This window comes from Nomascus leucogenys, chromosome 11 (assembly GCF_006542625.1).
Source record: "Nomascus leucogenys isolate Asia chromosome 11, Asia_NLE_v1, whole genome shotgun sequence".
In the NCBI taxonomy this organism is placed as follows: Eukaryota; Metazoa; Chordata; class Mammalia; order Primates; family Hylobatidae; genus Nomascus; species Nomascus leucogenys.
In genome coordinates, this window is record NC_044391.1 from 80,167,593 (window position 1) to 80,191,660 (window position 24,068).

General features: G+C 39.6%; 1 protein-coding gene across 1 annotated transcript in view; it reads left to right on the forward strand.

The window, feature by feature from the left end:
• Positions 1 to 1,545: 1,545 nt before the first annotated feature.
• MLF1 (myeloid leukemia factor 1) overlaps positions 1,546 to 24,068 on the forward strand; it is a 37,861-nt gene continuing 15,338 nt past the window's right edge. The window contains exon 1 of the mRNA XM_030822757.1: positions 1,546 to 1,761. Coding sequence (XP_030678617.1) covers positions 1,715 to 1,761 — 47 coding nt within the window. The 5' untranslated portion in view covers positions 1,546 to 1,714. The remainder of the gene's footprint in view (positions 1,762 to 24,068) is intronic.

Genomic DNA, 24,068 nt, shown 5'->3' on the forward strand with positions numbered 1-24,068 from the left:
TTAACACTATCTTTTATCACATAACTTACTTCATCTCAAGTTTTTTTTTAAGTGTGGCCTCCTTCACATCTTCTGCTTGTACTATTTTAAAGAGAAAAACAATTAAGATCTTGTAAAACAATTTTGTTTGCCTTGAAATTTATTTAGAAATTTTAGAAATTTTGTGTATATGCTCTCTGAGCTTTATTCTGAGTCCAGAGGAAAAGAAAATATCCTCTTTCCTGGATGGACTGTGCCATCTCATCTTGGGCTGTGAAGTCTGCCCTGCCCCATGCCACCAGTCTCAGGAGAAGGAAGCTGCCAGAGAACTTGGCTAAAAAAGGGGGGTTGGGAGTAAAAGATCCAAAGGATTAAATTTCCAGCTCTCAAAATAACCCCTGACTACTCCTGTCACCTCCAAATCAGGGCTTGCACACTTCTTCATGCTGGCAAAGTGCCACCCCTTTGGCCTGATCCCAGGGGGCTCTGATGAGCTATGGACTCCCCTTTGTCTCTGCAAGACAGCCACGTAGAGAAGCTGGGGAGCTCACTGAATTAAGGGTGGACATGAAAGATGTATTTTCTCTTTTCTTATACTCTTACCATTCTTCTCCTTAATCTCTCTTCTGTCATCTCCTCCATCTGTCTCCAGGCTCCTGAAAGGCCCCGTGATAGTGTTTTCTAAAACTTAGTAATTTGAGTACCACTATCACGATGTTCCCCTCCCCTGCTCTGCCTATCCCCCCGCCCCACCATATCCAAATCCCACCTGTTCTATTTGATAGCTTACTTTTTCACTTAAAAATGCAAAATCTAGCACTTGATATATAGCACTGATTTAAATTTAAAATCAGTTACCTTGCCATAAATAGAAAGCTCCCTGATAAATGTAATGCAAACAAAAATATATAGTAGTGGAATTTTAGTTGGATATGGCTGCTTGCTGCAGGCCTGTGCCTGAAACCTGCTGTTAGGTTAAGAAATGCTGGAGAAGTGTTAAAAACATATCAGCGTCGCAGTGAGACTTGATCTTTGAAAGAGAGACACAGAAAGACAACCGAAAAGAGAACAGCTTTCCCAAGAGGTAAACAAGTTTGTTGAAATCTGATAGGCTTCATCCCATTTCCTTCAACAACTGAGTACACTATTTGCTAACTGTACTAAAAAACGTTTTGCACATTTTTTTCTTATTATTTGCTCACAGCTTTTGACTACCAGAGAATGTTTCGGATACAGGACTAATTCCTTGGATGACAGAATGCGACCGTTGAATGGGACATTGGGTGTCATCTGGTCCAAATCTTGACCCCTTTTCATTTTCCCCGAAAAAAAGACTTGCGGCTCGGAACCGAGGGCGGCATGCCCAAGGTCACAGAAAAGGTGGTCTAATGTTTTGGTTCCTGCAGCCCAGAGAACAAGCTATCCCATCTCACAGGAGCCTTGGCGAAAAGCTGCCCGGCCGGCGCAAGGCCAGACTTCTCGCCTCCACTGTGTTGATTGCGGTTGCCAGGGCAGCGGCGCATTGCTCCCCGCCCTTCGTCCTGGTGACGTCACAGAGCAATGTCCAATGGAAAAGCAGCTCGGTGACACGCACCTCCTTTCCCGGCGGGCAGCGCCTGCGCTACGGCGAGTGAGGCGTCGTCCGTGCTGGAGGCAGGCTCCGGTCGCGGCCGCGGCGAGTTAACATCGTTTTTCCAATCTGTCCGCGGCTGCCGCCGCCCAAGACAGAGCCAGAATGTTCAGGATGCTGAGCAGCAGTTTTGAGGATGACCCCTTCTTCTCGTGAGTTACGGGAGCCAGGAGTCCGCGGTCGCGCGGGAATTAAGGAATCGAGGGGAGCTATTTTAAGGGAAAAGAGCGAGTTTTAGAGGGCGAGAGAGAATTCGGGGTAACTCTGGAGGCGGTTTGAAGGAGACAAGGATTTAGAGGCCTGGGAGGGAAGAGAGAGGAGGATTTAGGGGTGTGTGAGAGGGAAGAGACGGATTTGGGCGCATGAGGTGGAGAGAGGAGGGTTTGGACGCGTGAGGTACGCAGAGGGAAGTTTGGGGGCGTGAGGTGTGGGGAGGAGAGTTAAGGCCGGGAGGTGGGGGGAGGAGAGTTGAGGGCGTGAGGTGGGGAGAGGAGGTTGAGAGCGTGAGGTGTGGGAGGAGGGTTGAGGGTGTGCGGTGAGGGAAGGGTTTGGGAGCATGAGGTGGGAGTGAGGAGGGTTGAGGGCGTGAGGCGAGGGGAAGGGTTGAGGGCGTGAGGTGAGGGGAAGGGTTTGGGAGCGTGGGGTGGGAGGAAGAGGTTTTGGGGGGAGTAAGGTGGATGGGGGAGGGTTGAGGGGGTGAGATGGACGAAGGAGGATTTGGGGGCGTGAGGTGTTTGGAGGAGGGTTGAGGGCGTGAGGTGGGGGGAGGGTTTGGGAGCATGAGGTGTGGGGGAGGTTGAGGGTTTGAGGTGAGGGGAAGGAGGGTTTTGGAGCGCGAGGTGGGGGGAGGAGGTTTGAGGGCGTGAGGTCGGGGGACAGTTTGGGAGCATGAGGTGCCGGGGAGAGTTGAAGGCATGAGGTAGGGGGAGGAGGGTTGAGGGCGTGAGGTGGGCGGAGGGTTTGGGAGCATGAGGTGCAGGGGAGAGTTAAGAGCTTGACGTGCAGGGACGAGGGTTCAGTGCGTGAGTTGGTGGGGAGGGTTTGGGAGTGTGAGGTGCAGGGTAGGGTTGAGAGCTTGAAGTGCAGGGAGGAGGGTTGAGGGCATGCGTTGGTGGGGATGGTTTGGGAGCGTGAGGCGGGGGTAAGAGGGTTGAGCGTGTGAGGTGGATGGAGGAGGATTTAGGGGCTGAGGAGGATTTGGGGGCATGAGGTGTGGGAGGAGGGTTGGGGAGGAGGATTGAGGGACTGAGTTGGTGGGGAGGGTTTGAGAGCATGATGTGGGAGGAGGGTTGAGGGCGTGAGGTAGGGGGAAGAGGGTTGAGGGTGAGAGGTAGTGGGAGGAGGAAGGGTTGGGGCGTGAGGTGGAGGGAGGAGGGTTTGGGGGCGTGAGGTGTGGGGAGGAGGGTTTAGGGGCATGAGGTGTGAGGGTAGGAGAGTTGAGGGTGTGAGGTGGACAGAGGAGAGTTGATGGCGTGCAGTGGGGGGAGGAGGGTTTAGGGGCGTGAGGTCGGGGGAGGAGGGTTGAGGTCGTGAGGTAGAGAGTTGAGGGCCCCAAGTAGGGGGAGGAGGATTTGGCTGCATGAGGTGGAAAGAAGGCCCTCCCTCCCACTCCCGGGATGCCTGCTGCTCTCCACTTGGCCGGACTTTGGGTGCCCGTCATGGCTTCCTGTGTGCAGAGTTGGCCTTTGCAGCTTCAAGGGCTTTGCAGGTGACATAACTACCATTTCGGTGAAACTTATGGTGAGAATTATGTTCACATAATTGCAAATGGGAGCAGGGAATATTTTATAGCTCCTCTTTAAATTCCAAATAGGAGCAGGTAATATTTTATAGCATGACAGTTCATTGAAAAGGGGAAGTTTTTAAAACAGCATTTTCCATGTGAGTGGGGAATGTGTCTATGAGAGCACGACAAAGTTGGAGAGTTGTGCTCTCTCTTCGAAGTTGTTGGAAGTTGCCATGCCAAGTTCGCTGTTTTCTTTGCTCGCTTTGTTACAGAGCTAACCTTGTTTGTGAAGGGACTCCTCTTTCTGTCAAAACTAGAAATAGGACAGGGAAGCTGATAGGGCGGGGCGGGGCGGGGGCGGGGGGGGAGGCGCGGCGGGGCGGGTGTGTATTTAACACGTCAGGTAAGCAAGTGCCATTCATTGCCTTTGAAGGTTCCCAGTGAAGTAATGTGATGCCCTTGGAAGAAGGCATCCAGAAATTAGTTTCACTATTATTTATTTTTGAGTTGTGAGGGTTTTTTTCCTTTGTTCTAACTTTGGCCATTGTTAGAAACACATTGACATAGGCTAGTTGTATCCCGAAGAGGGGAAATTTGTAATACTTTTTAGCCCAAGTGTTTTTTGCCAGTTTGAATTTTGATTTCAAGTCTAGTTTATTTTGATCCCTCAAATTTTCTAGGTTTGCAATTTGGACAGCATTTTTTAAAAAGGTCTTAAAATAAGAGTTTATTGCACATATTTTTCAAACAATATCTGCAGGGGGGCGGTGTTGTGCGTGTGTGTTTGTTTGTTTGAGACAGGGTCTCACTGTGTTGCTCAGGCTAGAGTGCAGTGGCTTGATCTCGGCTCACTGCAGCCTCTGCCTTCCATGCTCAAGCGATCCTCCTGCCTCAGCCTCACAAGTAGCTGGGTCCACAGGAGGGAGCCACCACACCCTGCTAATTTTTTTTGTAGAGAGGAGGTTTCGCCGTGTTACCCAAACTGGTCTCAAACTCTTGAGCTTAAGTGATCTGCCTGCCTCGGCCTCCCAAAATGCTGGGATTACAGGCATGCGCCACTGCACCTAGCCAATGTTGTTGTTTAAATAAATGATTGACTTAAATGTGTTAGTACTAATTTAAAGCAAAATAACATTAATAAAAAGACAATGAACAGTGGGAAATGAAATGATTAATATAGAAAAATAAGGCCGGGCGCGGTGGCTCACGCTTGTAATCCCAGCACTTTGGGAGGCCGAGGCGGGCGGATCACGAGGTCAGGAGATCGAGACCACGGTGAAACCCCGTCTCTACTAAAAAATACAAAAAATTAGCCGGGCGTAGTGGCGGGCGCCTGTAGTCCCAGCTACTCAGAGAGGCTGAGGCAGGAGAATGGCGTGAACCCGGGAGGCGGAGCTTGCAGTGAGCCGAGATTGCGCCACCGCACTCCAGCCTGGGTGACAGAGCGAGACTCCGTCTCAAAAAAAAAAAAAAAAAAAAAAAAAGAAAAATAAAATGATTAACATTTTTTTCTGAAGGTTATTTATTAAGGCATACATGAACTCAGGCAAATTTTTTATGCCATTTTAGTTAGCCTGTTTAGGAGCTGTTGGGATATGGACAGTGTTATGTTAACAGGTTTAAATTTTTTTATTATTGTGATTCTCTTTTGAAAGCCAGAGGCGAGGCTTGGTGGCTCACGCTTGTAATTCCAGCACTTTGGGAGGCTGAGGTGGGTGGATCACCTGAGATCAGGAGTTCGAGACCAGCCTGACCAACATGGTGAAACCCCATCTGTACTAAAAAAGAAAAAAAAAATACAAAATTAGCCAGGCATGGTGACGCACACCTATACTCCCAACTACTTGGGAGGCTGAGACAGGAGAATCACTTGAACCCAGGAGGCAGAGGTTGCAGTGAGCCGAGATTGCGCCATTGTACTCCAACCTGGGCAACAAGAGTGAAACGCTGTCTCAAAAAAAAAAAAAAAAGAATATTTAGCCAGAGAATATTATTTTGTAAAATCCATAATTTTATTATTTTGTATTACATAAGCTCTGGCTTTCAAGAGAATCACAGTACTACAAATCCATAGATTATTGAGGTGTTGAAGTCATTCATATGTAAATATGACATCATACAATTGGTAACAGCTAAGAAGATTATGATAGACAATTTTCGAGTCGTATTATATCCTTGATTATACCAAAAGTTGTTTTATATCCTTCATTGTTAAGGATTCCATCCTTAACTAAACTGTGAATGTGTAATGAGTATATGTTCTTTAAAATGTCTAGCGGAAGTGTAATTTAAACTCTTGGGTGATTCTGAGCACAGGCAATGAATTCAAGAGTCAAGGTCAGAAATAGTAACAGACTACAAATAGTAAGCATACAGAACTCTTCCTCTGTGCTTAGGATGAAAAGGACCATCAGTTACTCTTTCAGTTATCACTATCTATAGCCTTTTTCAAATGCAAGGAACCATATCATAAAAATTTAAGGTAAAATTGTTGCAGTTAACATGTTTTTAAGCCTAATCTCCTTTATTCATCACAAAGCTTTTGCATAGACCTTTTAAATATACAGAATAGTGGCCGGAACTCTGCTTACAGACTACCATCTTTCATTATCACCATATTACAGTTAATTTTATAAAATTGATTAACACTTAACAATTTCTTTTCTCCACAATGAATTATATTTAACACATTTTTGGGAACAAGGGAGAAAAAGAATGTGAGTTTATGTTTATTTCAGGTAATCTATTTGACCCACCCCTTTTACCTCAACCCCCAAGCAAAATGAGTATCCATTTCTTAAGTTAAACATAAAGGATTCATAAAGGTGACAAACTCCTTAATGAATCATCCACTGACCTTAGGAACATAGAGATGGGAAACACATAGCCCATGCCCACTCTCTTTTATATAAATATTATCCCTGTTGCTAACATTGTGGTGGGTGGGTCATAGAAAAGAGTCAGTAAATATTGTTTAATGGTGAGTTGGTGTCCTTTATTCTTTTTCTTGTAGTCAATCTGGTATTTAGTTGATTGCTGAAAGTAATTATCAATTGCATTCAATAAATAACATTGTTGATATTAGTATTTTCTAATTAGAACATTACCATTTTCTAAATAGTCCATTAGAGTTGCTTATATTGTTCACAATCAAGGTTATTCAATATAAGCAAACTCTACTGATTTACTAATTATTCAAAAATGGACAAAAAATGTATACTTCTTTGATATAAAAATAGAATTACTAGATACTACGATACTGATAAGATGCTGTGGTTAAATTGTTAATTGCTTACAAAATTTAAGTAAAAAGTAATTAAAATCTGTAGTTTTGAATTCAAGTATATTCAGTTTCAATGTTTACCTTATTATAACAGTGCATCCTAAATGTTTCTTCAGAAAAGTAAATGTTAAAAGTTATATTTTAAAATTTGGTGTTTTATTACATACTTGGGATTTTTAAACTTTGGTATCTTATTATGTCTCAGGGCTGAAGTTATTTCATTGAAAATTTACATTACAGTATATTCAGATATACCTTCTTAAACAATATCTGTTACTTGGTTAAAAACACAAAGATTAAAAGCTAGCACTCCCTGGCATGCAGTTTTCTCAAGAATACTATCTCTCACAGCTGTATTTGCTAACAATATGCATATTGTTAAGTAGATATGTATAGACAAGAGGATTTTGAGGTTAAATGGTTTTGGCATCCTGTACCCTAAAAAACATTGATTATGTAGTATGAAAGTTTATAAATATCTAGTACGACCCAGAATTTTCTATTTGGTACGAAACAGGAACTTTGAATCTTCTGAGCTACAAAAATGTAATTCTGATCGAGCAAGTCTACAAAGAATAACTATGTTACCACTTACCAGCTATTGGAGATAGAAAGCTCAGAAGCAGGCTGGCAAACCTGTCAACCTTAATTTTTTTGTGTGTGTGTGTGAGACAGAGTCTGGCACTGTTGCCCAGGCTGGAGTGCAGTGGTGTGATCTCGGCTCACTGCAACCTCTGCCTCCCAGGTTCACGCGATTCTCCTGCCTCAGCCTCCCGAGTAGCTGGGATTACAGGCGCACACCACCACACCCGGCTGATTTTTTGTATTTTTAGTAGAGATGGGGTTTCACTATGTTGGCCAAACTGGTCTTGAACTCCTGATCTCGTGATACGCCGGCCTCGGCCTCCTAAAGTGCTGGGATACAGGCGTGAGCCACCACACCCAGCCAACCTTAATTTTTAATCATAAATTATTGTTATCTCTTCTTTAAGCCTCTCAGCTCTCCGTATGAGCATCATGTATCTGATGACCAGTATTTGGTTGAAGTACTGCATATATTCACAGGATGTTGCTTCTTCTATCTCTTTATATGTATAATCTCTATTTTAAAAATTTTTACAAATTTGTATTTATTTTATACTTGGAAGTAGTTGGATTTATTAAAGGACATTGCTTTGTCCTATCCACTGATGGAGTTCAAAGTGAATGTATTCTATGTACAAGATGTGGGTTAACTTTTTTATTCATGGAAAACATTCTCATTGAAGGAAATAAAACCACCTTGTTAAGCTTTTGGAAACAGTATTCAAGGTTACTACGTAAATACTTGTTCCAGATGTACAGTCTGAGGTAGAGTCCTCGCCAAATTGTCGTAGCTTGGCTCTAGTTAATATTCTGCCACATATACCTCTCATTCTAAACAGTTAATAAAAGTAGCTTGAGAATACTCAGCTAAAATTTAAGTTACTGATTTTCAAGGTCCCACTTTATTCTAAGACCCTGAATACCTACTGTGAAATTACCTACTATAATTGTTCTTAGGAATATTTTAATATATAAATTTCTTATAAATGAACTTTGCAAATTATGAGATCATATTTGAAAGAATAAGACACTGTAAGCCTTGTGCTGAAAGGATTTCTAAGGTATACTATTCATTTGGGGCATTCTTTGGTTCATGAGGTAAACACCACTGAATTAGGAGCCCAGGAACACAGCATGACTAGGACATGGTTGCTGGGTCAAAAATGCCATACAGTAGCATGTACCCACAAGATAATTACTACTTGTGCCAATTAATATTGTAAATATCCATGAAAAAGGAGCGAACTATTTATAGAATATCAGGGGAGCATAATCATTTTCACAATTTTTTTTATATCAAAGGCTTTTGCCACACCAACACTTTGTACTTCAAGACAATGGAAAAATAGAATTGCTTAATAGAAATGTAATTCATTCTTTAAATATTTCTTCAGTTTCTACTATAGGCCGAACCCTGTGGGTTCTCTTTTAAATTTTTAGATGTCTTGGTTCCTGCCCTCAAGATCCTTCTTTGAATGTTACATGCATTATTTCTAGTATCAAAACATGGATCTTCTGGTCTATTTTCCTTATAGACCAGTCTACCTCATTGAAACTAGGGGACATTTCTTTGTGATCAAGAGAACCATAACTATCTGCTGGCTAAGCTTTTGCCACTACCATGTATAATGGAAGGGAGGAATTTCCCTTAATGAATGAGCCTGCCATGTCAGTTATCTGAGAACCTTATGTAATAGGTAATGCTTTTTGCTTAGAAGCACAAGTATCTATATTCTTATAAAGATGAAAGAGAAGTGTAACTTAGGCAAAGTAAGTGTGTGTGTGTGTACATATGTATTTGAGAGAGTTTTAAAAACAATAAATTGTTCTAAAGGGAGACATTACTAGCCTTTAAACACATGTATGTACATATATACATACATACATACACACACACACACACACACACACACGTACACGCTATGTTGAAATCATTCCCAAGTGACCTGGAATCAATCTAAGAGTTAAGACATAAACACTTTTGAAGGGGAAGTAGGCAACAATTTATTTTTCCTGCCTTGTGATATATGCTGAAGGTAAATAATATAGAATAGAAAAAGTACGTTTGAGACCAAAGTTTATTCAGTTTGGTTGTGGCTTGTGTGAGCAATTCTAAAAGAGGTAGTATATAGTCATCATAGTGAGTAAAAGTACATTTTTCTTGACCTAAATGAAAATACATCCTCATGGAAAATCTGAAAAGTGTAGAAAGTTTGGTAGCAGAAATAATGCAACCCATTATTCTGTTGTATTTTGTTTCAGATGTCCACATGTGGATTTTTATTTTCCAAAATTCGGACCACACTTTATGGTTAATTATTCAATGCTTTTCTGCAACATATACCATGAACGTTTTCCTGGTCTTTAGATATTCACTAAAGCATGACTTTAGAGTCTGCAAAATATTGCATCCTATGAACATACAAAGCATATTTCTCACATAAATCTTTAACAACATTTTCAAATTATTATCTTAGACTCTTTTGTGTACATGAGATGACTAGTTTGTATAGTATGAGCTTTTTAAAACCTCCTATTTCCAATTTGTTTTCCTAGAAGAATGAAATGTTTATTTTCAAAAGAGAACATTATGAATGGGCTAAAATTTTTCATTTGAGAAAAAAAGTCTAGGTTAATTTTAAAAATATTAAAACAACTATGTGCTACCATAGAGTTTTTTTTAGCTTTGATAAAAGTGAATTCAAACTTGGGCAAGAGAAACATTAAAGCCTTATCTCCAAGCAGCTGCCTTTTTGGGTAGACATGAATTAAACTCACTAGAAGTTTCAGCCAGATTTCTTCCTGAATGGTTCAGACAGGTGCAGACACCAGACTATAGGCTCACTTTTGTTTAATGCATCTTCCAACAGGCAGTCATTTGTTCATGTCACTCAAAAAAATAAAATTTTTAGCATTTCCTGAACATACACATATTCAAATAAATATTTAAATATTCCCCTACTTCTATATAAAGAAAGAAAAACCTGGGCAAATTTTAAATGAGCCATATTTTGTTGATTAATTTTTAGCCCAATTATAATGCAATGAGAAAAATTAATTTTACTAAATTTCGTTTCTGTAGAAAAGTAATAGCTGTTTAGCACTCCCTTATTCAAAGAACAAATTTAGTATTTCTTGAAATACTTTTCTTCATTGTAGTCAAATCACATCCACATATCTAAAGGAAAAGTTGACTGGTTTTCCTAAGTAACTATATATTAATAGGAACAAGCATTTTAGTCTCCATACTTTAACCATACTCTAAGCTATAAATGTCCAGTGAGTTTGGAGCTGTAAGCAAAAGGACCTCCTTTTGAAATGCCTATTTTAAAACATCAAATGGTATGAAATCCTTTAACCTCATGTAGTTACATTTATTATGAAATATTTCAAACATACTACAAAGGTATAACAAATACTTTGGAATAATCTGGTTTTTGAGGTAGGAGTTAGAAAATGTTCCATAGGTAACTCATTTATGCATCTTAGAACTACTTGAAACTCTGTACCTTCAAATAAAAAGTAGAGTGGGATGGAGGGAGGGAGAGCATTAGGAAAAATGGCTAATGCATACTGGACTTAATACCTAGGTGATGGGTTGATAGGTGTAGCAAACCACCATGGCACATGTTCACCTATGTAACAAACCTGCACATCCTGCACATGTATCCCGGAACTTAAAAAAAAAAAAAAAGGAAAAAAAAAAGAAAGATTTTGTGAGGTGGAAAAAAAAGTAGAGTGATACATATACCAAATTTTGAATTATTAATTTTAAAGTAACTTTTGTTCTTCATAATTTGATTTTGGAAAACACAAAATGACTCCCTTTCTGCCTTCTAGTGTGCTAAAACATGAGCTGCTCTATGTGTACTATTGATCTGTACACACTGAGATTTTAAATTAAAATTAATTTATAAATTGTCACAACTTCTTTATAGTGCTCGTTGCATATAATTCTGCTAGAATAGTGATTCTCAAACTTTTAACAGGTAGGAAATCTAGGAATGGTAGTCTTAAATTTCCTTTGCCCCTCAAGACAAAAATTCATACTAAAAATCGTACAAGAATCTGGTATGTGGCTGGGCATGGTTGCTCACACTTATAATTCCAGCACTTTGGGATGCTGAAATGGGCAGAGCCCAGGAGCTCGAGACCAGGAGCTTGAGACCAGTCTGAGCAACATGGCAAAATCCTGTCTCTACGAAAAAAAAAAAAATTATCCAGGCGTGGTGGTGCATGCCTATAGTCCCAGCTAAGGAGGCTGAGGTGGGAGGATCAATTGAGCTTGGGAGGTCAAAGCCGCAGTGAGCCATGAACATGCCACACTGCACTCCAGCTGACAGAATGAAACTCTGTCTCAAAATAATAATAATATGCCATGTAAGAAGCTTAAGGTTACCACTTCACGCTAATAAATTAAAAACTGAACAACCTGAGAAAACAACAACTTTTCTTGTATCTAGCAGAGAATTGAGGTCACAGGGCAAATCTCTGCCCCCACAATTGGAGATAGGCAGATAGAGAGAATCACAACTTAACTGGTGCAGAAACCTCTTCAGGACCCAGCGCGAGGGTAGTAGGAAAACCTGACCTGTAGTTGACAAATTACTGGAGACTCAGAGTGGACAAGTGTCAGAGTTAAAAACTCCATGGTCCCCCATAATTTTGTGAGTTTTACCTCCAGGAGCTCTGCCAGGTTCTCACAGTAAATATTGGAAAAAATCTTCTCATGCTTCCAGCAGAACAGAGAGGGGTGGAAAGTAACCATTAAATATGCCAGAGCATTCTGTTTTTCTTAGCAAGGTCTGCAGTGAAGAGAAACTTTTTTACCAAAGCCCAGTCTGCCTGGGGGAAGGGAAATACCCAACTACAGCTCCTCCAGCCATGTTATCACACTGGAGGAGGACTAAGGCACACTGGTGAAGTTTACAAGCCAAGGCTAGGCTAAGCAAAAGACTGTGAGTTAATCTTATGACTACAGAACACTTTGCCTCCCCCAAAACCTTATCACTACATTACTAAAGGTCTATTTACTGCAGTTCCCTTTACCCAGTAAATATGTACTACTTTCAACAAAAAATTACAAGGCATACTAAAAAACAGTTTGAAGAAACTGAACAAGTATCCAAACCATATTTCTAGCAAGGAATATTGGAATTATCAGACCAGGAATTCTTTTAAACTATGATTACTGTGCCAAGGGCTTTAATGGGAAAAGCAGACAATGTGCCAGAACAGATATAAGCAGAGAAATGGAAATTGTAAAAATAAAATGCTAGAGACTAAAAGCATTACAACAGAAGGCCAGGCGTGTGGTGGCTCTCGGCTGTAATCCCAGCACTTTGGGAGGCCGAGGCAGATGGATCACCTGAGGTCAGGAGTTCAAGACCAGCCTTGTCAACATGGCAAAATCCCGTCTCTACTAAAAATACAAAAATTAGCCGGGCGTGGTGGCACATGCCTGTAATCCCAGCTACTCGGGAGGCTGAGGCAGGAGAATTGCATGAACCCGGGAGGCGGAGGATGCAGTGAGCTGAGATCGTGCCATTGCACTCCAGCCTGGGCAACAGAGGGAGACTGTGTCAAAAAAAAAAAAAAAAAAAAAAAAAAAAAAAACACAGAAATGAAGGATTCCTTTTATGGGCTTGTCAGTGGACTATGAACAGCTTAGGAGAGAATCTCTGAGCTTGAGGATATGACAGTAGAAACTTCCAAAACTGAAAATCAAAGAGAAAAAAGACTGGAAAAAAAACCCCATAGTATCCAAGAACTGTGGCAAGAACTGTAGGGCAACTACGAAAGGTATAACGTGTAATGGGAGTACCAGCGTACAAAGGAACAGGAGCATTATTTGAAGACATGAAGACTAAGAATTACCCCAAATTAATGTCATACACCAAACCACAGATCTCAGAAGTTTAGAGAACACCAAGCAGGATAAATGCAAAAAAAAAAAAAAACTAAACCTAGGCATGTCATATTTAAACTGTAGAAAATCAAAGATAAAGAAGAAATCTTGAAAGAGGCTAGAGGGGGGAAAAACCTGTAGAAGAGCAAAGAAAATAGTTATATCTGACTTCTCTTCAGAGACTATGCAAGCAAGAAGAGAATGGCATGAAATATATAAAGTGTTGAGAGGAAAAAACCCACCAACCTAGAATTCTGTATCCTGCAAAATTATCCTTTAAAAGTCAAGAAGAAATAGACTGTCTCAGACAAACAAAAATTTGGTGAATTTGTTGACAGTAGACCTACCTTGCAAGAAATGTTAAAAGAAGTTCTTCAGAGAGAAGGAAAATCATACAAGTCAGAAACTCTGATGTACATAAAGAAAGCAAGAGCATCAGAGAATAAGTTAAGGTAAAATAAACACGTTTATTTTTCTTACTCTTAATGGATCTAATAGATAACAGTTTGTTCAAATAATAATAGGCACACACACATTTAATGGATTGAATGCCAATCTACCTCTTATATTCTTCTCCTTCCCTTTCCCCCAAGTATATCTCCCGGCCTTAAGTCTGCTCAGTAATTTCCGGCAGCAAAATGTTCTTTTCTCCTTTGTGTTGCTAGTTTAAAGCAGTAGTTGAAAATGACTGTATATGACAGGGGAAAAATTTAATTTGCAGTCACTCCACTCTTCCCCTCACTTCCTTTTTGGATGATAGATTATTGCCCCCAGGTGCTATTTTGCTGTAGGGAATCTCAGAAATAAAGGAACTAACAGAAAGGATAATGTGAGGACACAGCAATCTGCAGGTCAAGGAGAGAAGAGGCCTCAAGAGAAACGAACTTTGCTGACACGTTGATCTCAGACTTCCAGCCTCCAGAACTGTGAGACTATAAATGTTGTTTAAAAAAGAAATAAAGGGAAAGAAAGAAAGGGAAGAAAAAGAAAATTAGCTAGAGAAGCTAATTTAATAGAAAAAAGATATGTCTATTCTCTCTTATAATTAAAGAGTTTGGGAAGCATGTAAAAACAGGAAAGCTACTTAAAAAACAAATAAAAGGGCAGTGCACGGTCTGAGAGACAGAGATGGAAAATGGAAGTCTCAGATATTGAACCAAACTGTAGGACCAAGTACACATACAACTACTCCCCCCAATTCAATTCTATGGAAGTAACTTTACTTTTATTCATTTCCTGACATACATTAATTTATTTTATTCTAAATATATTATTTCAAACACTTGATAAAAACTGACACCATGAAAGACAGAAGCTATGCTAACCAAACAGAAGAACCAACACTTAAGGAATCAAAGTTAATGAAACAAAGAAGATTATAGAAAATAGTGTAACTAAAATCTTGAGGAGACTTTCATTTCTACCCCGACCAACAGAACTCCAACTGGACCAACTCTCTTGCAGATAACTTTATAAGCCCAGGACGAAATACAAAAACAACTTACTGGAAAAGATGCTAGAGAATGACCAAAAGCAGATATATGCTGGAGAGGTCTCAACAGTTGAACAAAAGGAAAGACAATTCTAGCCTAATTGTCTTATATGTAGAGTGACTAAAACTGTTCGAAGATCTTTAAAGTCTTTTTGACCTAACAACCAAAGACAGAGTTCAGTATAACCACAGTCACTGGAAAGGGAGGGAGAGAAGTCCCCAAAAGGAGAGAGCCAGAGAAGAGTGAGCACCAAATACTGTGAATAAATTCTGTACAAATCTCTGTCTAAGGCTTAACCACATATGCATATGACAGACTCAGAGCAGTTCAGCTAAGAAGGATAAATGAACTAAATGGAGATTTGAGCTACCACCCAAGAGACAGAATTTGACCTTTAAGGCTAACCAGATTAATTACCTACTTAAAAAAAATCAACATTCTGGAGGAATATATCAAAATCCAGACCCTATACAACATAATATCCACAATGTACAGATATAACCCAAAATTACTTAACAGAAAAATGTGACCCATTCTCCAGATAAAAAAAAAGACACTGATCCTGAAAAGACCCATATGTTAGAATTAAAAGACAAGAATTTTAAAGCAGTTGTTATCAATTTTGCCCAATGAAGTAAAGGAAAATATGCTTGCAAGGAATGAAAGGATATTTAATCTCCATAGAGAAAGAAAGTGTGTGTGTGTGTGTGTGTGCGTATACACTTTTTTATGTATATACCGCCCCCACCAATAGAAAGTCTAACAGGGGTGTCCAGTCTTTTGACTTCTCTGTACCATATTGCAAGAAGAACTGTCTTGGGCCACACATAAAATACACTAATACTAATGATAGCTAATTAGCTAAAAAACAAAATCTCATAAAGTTTTAAGAAAGTTTATGAATTTGTGTTGGGCTGCATTCAAAGCTGTCTTGGGCTGCATGTGACCCTCAGGCCACGGATTAAACAAGATGGGTCTAGAATAATACAATATTTGAAAGAGAAAATTCACTGGATAGGCTTAACAGCAAAATGGAGATGACAGATGAGTCATTAAAATTGAAGATAGATAAATGAAAGTTAATCTGAAAACCAGAAAAAATTTGGGAGAAAACCCTTTAGAAACCTATATGAAAATATCGAAATGTCTAATGTTAGGTGTAATTGGAGAAGAGGGAGAGAAAGGGCATAAAATTAGTTGAAAAATAATAATGGAAATTACCCAATATGGTAAAAGATAAAACTTTCGAGAATCAAGAAGCTGTAAGTAAACCTAAGCAGAATAAATACTAAGAAAACTATGCTTAGGTTCCTCATAGTCATACCTCTGAAAGCAAATGATAAAAAGAAAAATCTTGAAAACAGCCAGAAAAAATGATACATTGACTGGATACAAGAGAAAAACATTTGAATTACCTTTGACTTATCACCAAAAGCAAGAGGCCAGTAGATAAAGCAATAACATCCGCAGAAAGCTGGAAACCATCATTCTCAGCAAACTATCACAAGGACAAAAAACCAAACACCGCATGTTCTCACTCATAGGTGGGAAATGAACAATGAGAACACATGGACACAGGAAGGGGAACATCACACACTGGGGACTGTTGTGGGGAGCGGGGAGCGGGGAGCGGGGAGGGATAGCATTAGGAGATATACCTAATGCTAAAGTTAGGTTAATGGGTGCAGCACACCAACATGGCGCATATACATGCGCCATATGTAACAAACCTGCACATTGTGCACATGTACCCTAAAACTTAAAAGTATAATAATAAAAAAAAATTTTAAAAACTGTCAACTTAGGTTTTTCTCATGAAAATTTCCTTTAAGAATTACAAATGAAATAAAGTATTTTCAGGTAAAGAAAACAGAGAATTTATTGCAATCATATCTACAGAACAAGAAATGTTAAAGTTGTTCTTCAATGAAGGGAAATTATACTAGATAGCAATTTGGACACTAAAGAAGGAAAGAACAACCTTGAAAATGTTAAATATGTGGATATATATGAAATATCTTGCCAGGCGCGGTGGCTCACGCCTGTAATCCCAGCTCTTTGGCAGGCCAAGATGGGTGGATTGCTTGAGCCCAGGAGTTCAAGACCAGCCTGAGCAACATAGTGGGACCTATCTCTACAAAAAAATACAAAAATTAACCAGGCACAGTGGTGCACATCTGTAGTTTCAGCTACTAGGGAGGCTGAGGTGGGAGGATCACTTGAGCCTGGGTGTTTAGGGTTGCAGTGAGCCGAGATCATGCCACTGCTGTCCATCCTGGGAGACAGAGCAAGACTCTGTCTGAAAAAAAAAAAAAAAAGAAAAAGAAAAATACCTTGCTATAGCTCATATGTTGAGCTATAGCTCAACCCTCAAAATGTCATGTTGAAATCTGATCCCTAACGTTGGTAGTGGGAGCTAATGAGAAGTGTTTGGGTCATGGGAGGGTGGATCCTTCATTAATAGATTAATATCCTCTCTGGGGGTTAGGGTGAGGTGATAAGTGAGTTCTCACTTTATTGGTTCCCCAGAGAGCTGGTTGTTAAAAAGAGCCTTTCACCTCCCCACCCCTCTCTTGCTCCCACTCTTACCATGTGATCTCTGCACATACTGGTTCCCCTTTACCTTCCTCCATAAGTGGAAGCATCCTGAAGCTCTCATCAGAAGATGATGCTGGCTCCATGATTCTTGTCAGTCTGCAGAACCATGACCCAAATAAACCTCTTTTCTTTGTAAATTACCCAGCCTCAGGTATTCCTCTATAGCAACACAAAAATTGACTAAGACATATCTTCAGAGTTGGGAGTGGATATTATCTTTAGAGATGTCAGAGGGTAATGCAGCCATTTAACAAAGAACCAGAGATACAGAAATTAAATTTTTTTTAGAAAAATGAGTTAAGCAGAATGTTCACAAGCAAAGAGTAAATTAGTAAGCTTGGAAATTGAGCCAAGGAATTTCTTCCAACATTCAACACAGAATCACAAAGGATAAGAAAAATATGCTTTAAAAAAAGTTTGACAAGGAAGGCAAACAGATAGAAATAAGGTAATAGTAAATACCCAAAGAAGTAATTTAAGAACAATTTCTACAATTAATGAAAGGCTGAAGTGTTTTGGAACTCAGATTGAAAACAGCAATTTAAGCTGGGCGTGGTGGCTCACGCCTGTAATCCCAGCACTTTGGGATGCTGAGGTGGGTGGATTGCCTGAGGTCAGGAGTTCGAGACCAGCCAGGCCAACACAGTAAAACCCCGTCTCTACTAAAAATACAAAAAAAATTGTATGGCGTGGTGGCAGGCGCCTGGAATCCCAGCTACTAGGGAGGCTGAGGCAGGAGAACTGCTTGAACCCAGGAGGTGGAGGTTGCAGTGAGCTGAGATTGCACCATTGCACTCCAGCCTGGGCAGCAAGAGTGAAACTCCGTCTCAAAAAAAAGAAAAGGGCAATTTGGTGGTTGTTGGGATAATTTTTTTTTTAATCTACACTTGGACCCATGAAAGTGCAATTTTGATACATTAAAAATATAGATAAAAAAAAACCCATAAAGCATCCAGAGAGTAGATCTCTTAGAAAGAATGAGAACTAGATTGTCATCAGACTCTGTTCAGCTACACTAGATGTAGGAAGATGATGGAGCAATATTGTCAAAATACTGAGAGGAAATAATGGAGATTTATATGCCCAAGCAAGCCATGGTTTAAGTTTGAGTGTGAAATGAATTTAGACGTAAGACACTAAGAGTTTACTGTTGTTCAAATGACTAAATGTTAGAATCCAGGAAGGAATTAATAAGATAGAAGAAGCAGTGGTAATTCAGAAGTAAACCATCGTCAACTTTTCTTGATGGAGAGATACTGAACTAGAACGCTATCTCTTCCCCTATTCTTTTAATGGAATTGTTTCTCACCATTTTTCCATTCCTTGGAGCTAGCACAGGACAGATTAAAAACCCCCGACTAGCTCATACCTGAAGTTTTGAACCTGGGTGACTTGGAGTATAATGGTTGTGCCTTTAGTAGAAATAGAGACATAAAGAGGAAAAGCTGATTAAGGAAAAAATGTGGAAATATAATAAGGTTTCAAGTTACTAGAATATAAAAAGGCAAATATTTAATCATAGCTTTATCATTATTTGTAATTTATATTCTGAGTACTTTGGAAAGTATGCCAACTTCTTGGCCAATAGGACATTGAAAATTAGCTTTAGACCTCCAAAGTTCAGGGCTCTATCCCCACTACCTGGAACCATGCCTTTTACATATGTGTTTATTAAATATTTGTTAAATAAATGAGACAATTTGCATTAAAACAAGAAATTGAATGCAGATTCCTGATAATATTGTTGGATAGATTGAATGCTTGCTAAAATGCAGATTAATGGGCCATGCTTGGGATATACTGAATCAAAATTCTAGGTGTATGTCTCAGGAATCTGTAATTTTAATAAGTACCTCTAGTGATTTTTCAAACATGTTCAAGTTGAAGTAGTCCTTAGAGGACAGGCAAGAGAACAGATAATGGATTAAAACTGGAGAAAGCATGTCTTTAGGGGGCAGTGCTTTTTAACATTTTAATGTCATTCATTTTTAAAAGGCGTTTGCCCATGTACTTGGGGTACGAGAAGGGACAGAGACCAGAGCGTAGGTAACCAGCTCCAGGGCTCAGTCCTCACTGGCTGCCCCAAGGCTGAGAGTATCAACATTTTGAGATACCAGAAACCTATCTGTGATACTCAGAAGCTCTGTAAAGGGCCAGAAGGAAAAGGAACAATTAAGGAGAAGTTTATCAGTCAGAGTTCAAAACAGTGCATTGCCATCAAAGTTAGAGATACATGCTGCTGAAATTGGAGGAGGAAGAAGAATGACCTTTGGGTTTCAGTAGTTGGAAGGTCAAGGGAATCCTTGCAGTTTTAATGCACAAGTGAAGGGAAGGAAAAAGGCATCATCACATCTTTCTGACTTTCATGCCTCCTTCTTCCAGATTTAAAGGATCTTTAATTAAAGGAGCCCTCCTGGATAATCCAGGCTAATCTTATTTTAAAGTTACCTGAACAACAACCTTTATTACATCTGTAACGTTAATTCCCCCTTACCATGTAATGCAACATATTCACCGGTTCTGGGGATTAGGACATAGACATCTTTAGGGAAACCATCTGCCTACCACAGATATGTTCCTTAAAAATAACATTATTTAAAGCAATTTCTAGAAAAACCATCCAGCTCTTACTGTCCAGTCTACATAACATAGTTTCAGAAGTGAAGTGCTGTAAAATACAGCTTTTTATTAACCTGGCACTATTATGTTGAATGGTATGTCTATGAATGATGATTAAGAGAGTGATAGCTTGAAGAATACAAGCTTGAATTAGGACAAGTCAAAAAGAGATCTTGAAAGCATCAGCTCTTGAAGAAGTATCCATCCCAATGGCAGCATTCTGTCTATACTAATGGCCTGATTTGTAACTATTATTTCCTGTTATAATTCAAAGAAATTTTTGAGTTTTTTTCTGGGACTATTGAAAGATTACGAAATTAAATAAATAATCAGAATTTATGACATCTATGCCAATGAGAACTGTTTTAATCTAGCAAAGAAAGGCTTCTCATATACATTCCCTCCCTCTTCCTAAAACTTTCTTGATACGCAAGCTATTATCTTTTTTCCTTTAGCACTGGAAAATCTTCAAATAGTCATCTGTATGTGTCATTTACTTCCTTGTAGCTCGTTCACTTATTTACAAATTTAAAAAAAGAATAAATTGTGTTGATTATTCTAATTTACCTTCTGAATTTCCTGTCTGAACGTTTGTTATCTTAATATCATCTAATATCAATATTTATTTATGGCATGCTGCAAAATGTACTGATATTGTTGAGCTTAATTTTAATTAAGAATATTACAAACTTGATTATATATGTCTCTGGTAAGCTAATGAACCTACTAATTTATGTGTGGTAGACAGCTACTAAGATAGCTTCCAGTGATCCCCACTCCCTGATATTCATGCCTTTATGTAATCTCCCCTTGAACATGGGCTGAGACTTACTAATTTGTTTCTAATAAACAGAATACAAAAGAAGAGATAAGATGTCACTCCCAAAATTACATTTTTAAAAGAGCATGGGTTGGCCAGGTGCAGTGGCCCACACCCGTAATCCCAGCACTTTGGGAGGCCGAGGCAGGCAGATCATAAGGTCAGGAGATCGAGACCATCCTGGCTAACACGGTGAAACCCCATCTCTACTAAAAATAGAAAAAAATTAGCCAGGCATGGCGGCGTGCACCTGTAGTCCCAGCTGCTGGGGAGGCTGAGGCAGGATAATGGCGTGAACCTGGGAGGTAGAGCTTGCAGTGAGCAGAGATCGTGCCACTGCACTCCAGTCTGGGTGACAGAGTAAGACTCCATCTCAAAAATAAATAAATAAATAAAATTAAAGAGCACGGCTTCTGTCTTAGGTGTTCTCTCACACATGATGGCTTACGCTGGGGAAAGCAGCTACCATGATGTAAAGCAGCACTGTGGAGAGGTCCACCTCAATGAGCTTAGAAGCAGATTTTTGAGACTAGCCAATAGCTGTGTGAAGGAACTTGGAAGTGGATTCTCCACCAGTCAAGACTTGAGGTGACTAAAGCCTCAACTGATAACTTCACTGCAGCCTACAGAGAGGCCCTGAGTCAGAACTACCCACCTAAACTGCTCCTGATTCCTAATCAACAGAAATTGTGACATAACAAATGTTGTTTTAAGCTGCTAAGTTACAACAGCAATAGATAACTAATACATGTTATGTCACAAGAATAGCACATTGATTGAGACCATCCTGGCTAACACGGTGAAACCCCGTCTCTACTAAGTACAAAAAATTAGCTGGGTGTGGTGGCAGGTGCCTGTAGTCCCAGCTACTCGGGGGGCTGAGGCAGGAGAATGGCGTGAACCCGGGAGGCGGAGCTTGCAGTGACCCGAGATCGCGCCACTGCCCTCCAGCCTGGGCAACAGAGCGAGACTGTGTCTCAAAAAAAAAAAACAAAAAACAAAGAAAAAAACTGCCCTCATTCTAAGTCATCAGTTTTGTTGGTTTCATCTAAAGGCAGGAAAATGAACTACAAATCTACAAAAAGTTTATACGTGTGTTTCTGCATCATAAGAAACAGATACTTATAGATATTCGCAAAATTTTGAGACCACATTCAGGGTGGCCTCAATTAAGACATAAGCTTCTATGGCATAAACAAACCTCATATGAAGGTGGTGTTTCTCAGACATACAGGTGGTCTTACTCTGCAGCAGCTGAAACTGAAGCACAAGAAGCCCTTGGAACTATTATCAGGACATGTAAGTCCCATGTACTAAAATACTTGGGCCAGAGAAAACCAAGTATAGTTTAAATAGGAGTTTCCCCTCCCCTAAAATCAAAAGTCACTAAGGAGGAACTTCAAGACTGCAGGCATTGGTTGCAGTGGAGATTTTTCTCTGTGTAGCAAGCACCAAGGTGAGCAGAACCTTTAATTAAGAACAGTTAGTAATTTTGCCAAGAAATGGTAGGGGGGACCATCTGATATATAGGATGGTTCAAATTCCATAAACATTATTTATTTATTTATTTTGAATTTTTGTATTTTATTTTATTTTGAGATGGAGTCTCACCCTATTGCCCAGGCTGGAGTGCAATGGCATGATCTTGGCTCATCACAACCTCCACCTCCTGGGTTTAAGTGATTCTCCTGCCTCAGCCTCCAGAGTAGCTGGGATTACAGGCACCTGCCACCATACCCAGCTAATTTTTGTACTTTTAGTAGAGACGGGGTTTCACCATGTTGGCCAGGCTCTTCTCAAGCTCTTGACCTCATGATCCACCCACCTCGGCCTCCCAAAGTGCTGGGATTACAGGCGTGAGCCACCGTGCCCAGCCCTCCATAAACATTTAATAATGTATACTGTATGTCAAGCACAGAGGTTGGTAATATGAATGAATAAAGATACAGTTCCTAATCTAGAAGAACTTATACTCTAAAAGAGGAGTGAGACTTTTGTATATTTTAAAATTAAAATTTAAAAATTTGTATTAGTTTCCTATTGCTGCTATAACAAATTACCACATATTTAGAGACTTAAAACAACAAATCTTCTTACAGTGGGGATCAGAAGTCCAAAATGGGTTTCCCTGGGCTAAAATCAAGGTGTTGGCAGGGCTACATTCCTTCTGGAGTTTATAGGGGTGAATCTGTTTCCTTGTCTTTTCTAGCATCTAGAGACTGCTGTGTTCCTTGGCTTTTGGCCTCTTCCTCCATTTTTAAAGCCAGCAGTGTAGCATCTTCTGATTATGTCACTACTATCTCCTTCTCATAAGGACCCTTGTGATTACATTGGGCCCATTGGGATAATCTAGGATAATCTTCCCATCTCAAAATCCTTACACATTAGCAAAATGTGGTAAAAACTGAAGACCTAACAAAGATTCATGGTTGTGTGGCTGAATATATTCATGTTAAGAGAATGAAAAAGGCAAGTCCAAGACTGGAAAAAAATTTAAAACCTGTATCTGATAAAAGTCTGTGTCCAGAATATATAAAGAACTCTTATAACCTGATTTTTAAAAATGGGGAAAGTATTTGAAAAGACAGTTCTATCAAAGAACATACATGAATGACAAATAATACAAAATAAAACCACAATGAGATGTTATGACACTACCACTCAAATGGCTACAGTTAAATATCCGACTATCCTACATTTCATCAAGAATGCAGTGCAACTGGAACTCTCAGTTACAGTTTTTATAAAATGTACATACTCTTCTAATACAAGCCAGCAGTCCTTGCTCTTAGGTGTTTACTTAAGTCAAATTATCTATACACAAAGACTAGTACATAAATATTCATAGTAGCTTTATTCATAATAGCCAAAAACTAAAAACAGTTTTGTGATTATGATACTGATATACGTATGAACTTAGCAATAAAACTGAATGAACTGAAATAGAGAACAACATGGATGAATCAAAGAAGCATTATGCTAAGGGAAAGAAGCTAGACACAAAAGATGACATACTATGTGATTCCATTATATGAAATCTGGAGAAGACCAAACTATAATGACAAAAAGCCTATTCGTGGTAACTAGGGCTAGGAGCAGGTAATTATCTGCAAAGAGACGAGGAAGCTTTTTGGAATGATAGAAATGTTCTACATCTTAATTATGGTGGAGGTTATGACTGCACTTTTTAAAATTCATCAAACCGTACAACTAAAATTGGTAAATTTCGTTGACTGTAAGTTATGCCTAAACAAGGCTACATGAAAACATCTGTCTATACACACAAGCACAAATCCAGTTAAGCAGTTTGCTGATCTTAAACTCACACTTGGAACAATTATGCTTTTTTTAACCTCCAAGGTAATGTGTGAATAAATCTGAGCTCTTTTGGAATAGGTTTATGTATACAAATACTATGAAATTCAGA